The sequence below is a fragment of the Halyomorpha halys genome, unplaced genomic scaffold, assembly GCF_000696795.3.
Source record: "Halyomorpha halys isolate HHAL.00 unplaced genomic scaffold, Hhal_1.1 Scaffold1754.1, whole genome shotgun sequence".
Classification (NCBI taxonomy): Eukaryota; Metazoa; Arthropoda; class Insecta; order Hemiptera; family Pentatomidae; genus Halyomorpha; species Halyomorpha halys.
In genome coordinates this window covers 56988-59769 of record NW_027108705.1, presented here as the reverse complement: position 1 = coordinate 59769, position 2782 = coordinate 56988, and the positions used below count along the sequence as shown (strand labels likewise).

At 31.8% G+C, this 2782-nt stretch overlaps 1 protein-coding gene across 1 annotated transcript in view; it reads left to right on the top strand.

The window, feature by feature from the left end:
• Positions 1–41: 41 nt before the first annotated feature.
• The window catches only part of LOC136795671 (odorant receptor 22a-like), a gene marked incomplete at its 5' end in the record, with an annotated part of 8336 nt that continues 5595 nt past the window's right edge, over positions 42–2782 (top strand). The window contains 3 exons of the mRNA XM_067046995.1: positions 42–351; positions 1348–1447; positions 1517–1621. Of these exons, the coding sequence (XP_066903096.1) occupies positions 42–351; positions 1348–1447; positions 1517–1621 (515 nt within the window). The remainder of the gene's footprint in view (positions 352–1347; positions 1448–1516; positions 1622–2782) is intronic.

Genomic DNA, 2782 nt, shown 5'->3' with positions numbered 1-2782 from the left:
TTATTATTACTATTATTATCTCTTGTTTCATACTTGCTCAGCGGTACCCTACCCTGCCTGGGAGGCTTACGAGATCAACACACAAGGAAGACGAACTCTCCATTTCTTTACCTTCTACGGCGCCATAGCGATCTGCTGGCTGGTCACTGCTTCGGTTGACACCGTGGTACTTCACTTGACCAACCAGCTGTGCGACAAGTTGGCCATCCTCAACAACACCTTGCAGCTCATCGGAGTCGACCAGGAACAAAGGGAAAGTGTACTTATGAAGAAAAAGGTACTTCCCTTGCAGGATTACAAGGATGAGACAATACTCAAGACTTCCTTGGAAGAACATTGTCATCTTATGAGGTAACCATTTAGTGCAATCACAATGCTATGAAATAGGGGCCTTCTTGTATCCTTAGTTTTTACCAGGAAAGTAAAATTACTATATACTTTATAAGTAAAGATCGCAAAAAACAAAACAAACAATGTGCAAAATTCAGTAAAAACCCAGTATGTGTAAAATTGTTTATAAAACACCCAATTCCTGCAAAATCAGCTTTATTGTGTAATTATTATATTTAAGATATTTTATGTAAAATTAATTTATGATGAATATACTTGAATTTCAGATAATTATTTGGAACAAATTTTTTTTTTATTTTTATTTACAAAATAAATAACAATATAGACAAAAATGTTGTGTCAAATATAATTATAATGTAACCAACCACGTTGTTGAAGTAGGATACATAATGTTGTGATAAGGTAATTAGCGGTACCCATTTTTTGATGCTGGGCGAACTCCAGATGGCTCCCGAACTCACAGGGCTGACTCACGGCTACAGTGAAATAGAAAATAGTTATTTGCCACAGCCGGATTCGAACCCAGGTCCTTAGAGTTTGTAGCACGGTGCCTTATCAATGAGCTACTTACTGGCTATTCTTCTACTTTTCTATTGTATCCATTAATTTAAATTAATATTTGAAAAAATAGGAATCGAAATAAATACCTATACATAAATTTTCTATTTAGCGGTTTACCTCATATAAATAAATACTAATATATGTAAACAATATAATATATAAATAGATAGATCTTTGAATTGTCATAACGCCCTCTGCCTCCCTCCCTCACCCCCCAAAATTGAGTTAGAGGGTTGAAAGTGCACTTGTTAATTGAGCTGGTATAATCGATGTGAATTTGGAAGTTTAAGGTTATTATTTATTTTTAAGCATTAATTAAATGACTTTTGATCAGTTTTTCATACAGCACTATCAGGGAGGGGGGGGGGATATATCAAGGGGAAATATCAATCATGGATAGACTGCTCACGGTTTTTTTCTTTTTTTTTTTTTTAGATTGACAAAATCCTTGTCTCAGTTCCTGAACGAAGTGTTCATCTACCAAGGAGTGAACTCCATGGCAGTCCTCTTGGTCTGCCTTTACATCTTCTCCAATGTACGATGTAGTGTTCCCTTTTGTTCATATAAATTTATATTATTTTCAGTTAAAATATTTTAATTGTAGAGCAGCGACTTGGTCAACGACACTGTGGCCTTCTCGGGGGCACTGGTCGTGGTTTTCCTCCAAGTCCTAACTTCCTGTTGGTCAGGAGAGCTCATAAAAATGAGGGTGAGTACTATATGTAATAAGTAATAATAATAATTATTATTATGGGCAAGGCTTGGTTCAGGATTTATAGTGTGAAAAATATTTTATTTTATTTGTATTCATTGAAATTATTTTAATTATTTTAAAACTATATAAAAACATATTAGATCACTAATTAAAACGGAAATAAGGAACAAAATAGGACATCCTGTTCATTATTTTCCGTCTTTTAGTGTGTACTATATGTTTATATTTATTTTTATCTACTTTTTTATTAGTTATTATTTCCGTTTTCATTAATCTCCTACTAACCTTTTTTTCAATTTAAGAGTTTGCTGCAAAAAGGAAGTAGCTTCAATTTTTCTAGTTTTTGGGAAAAACAAAACAAAAGTTCAAAAAATTCAAATTGAAAGTTATGTAAAAATATATATACACAATATTTTTACATAACTTTAACTTTTTTCCTCACTTTCCTTTTACAATCAATTCCAGTCTAAAAAGTAAATAAAATATTTCAATTTTTTCCTTTCTCTTGTCCCTTCCATTTCACCATTTCACAATTTTTATTTAATTTGATCGACAAATTCACTCACACGAATTCCTCCTCTCACATGCTCTCCAGTGGCCCGCTAAAAAAATTCACTATTAGACAGGAATGTGAGATCAAACCAGAGAAATAATAGTCACAGCAGTAGATTAGTTTATAGTAAAACAAACAGAAATACTTGACTGGATAAATAAGTTAAAAAATAAAATAAATAAATTAAAAAAATAATAATAAAATAATTTAATGAATAAATAAGTTAAAACACACAAATCGACAGGTCCATATACTAAAATAAATAAATAAAACAATGAATAAATCTATAAAAATATTGACAAATAGCAGTCGTTTCATTGCGAAAACATAAAATGAATTATTTTGAGTTGGGACAGTCTTCTTTTACATCGATGAAATTGTAAATCATTTTTACACATACAACTTTATACCTTTTTTCTTATTTCTATTCTCAAACTTTGTTACTTTATTTTAATGAGATGTAGATGGTTGACCGTAGATTAATGCTTGAAGAAGTTTGTCGGGGGGTGCGGTCAGTAAAGAACAACATAAATAAACAAAACAATATTTATTTATTTTATGCCGACGTTTCGACCTGAGTTTCAGGTCTTCATCAGGGCTAT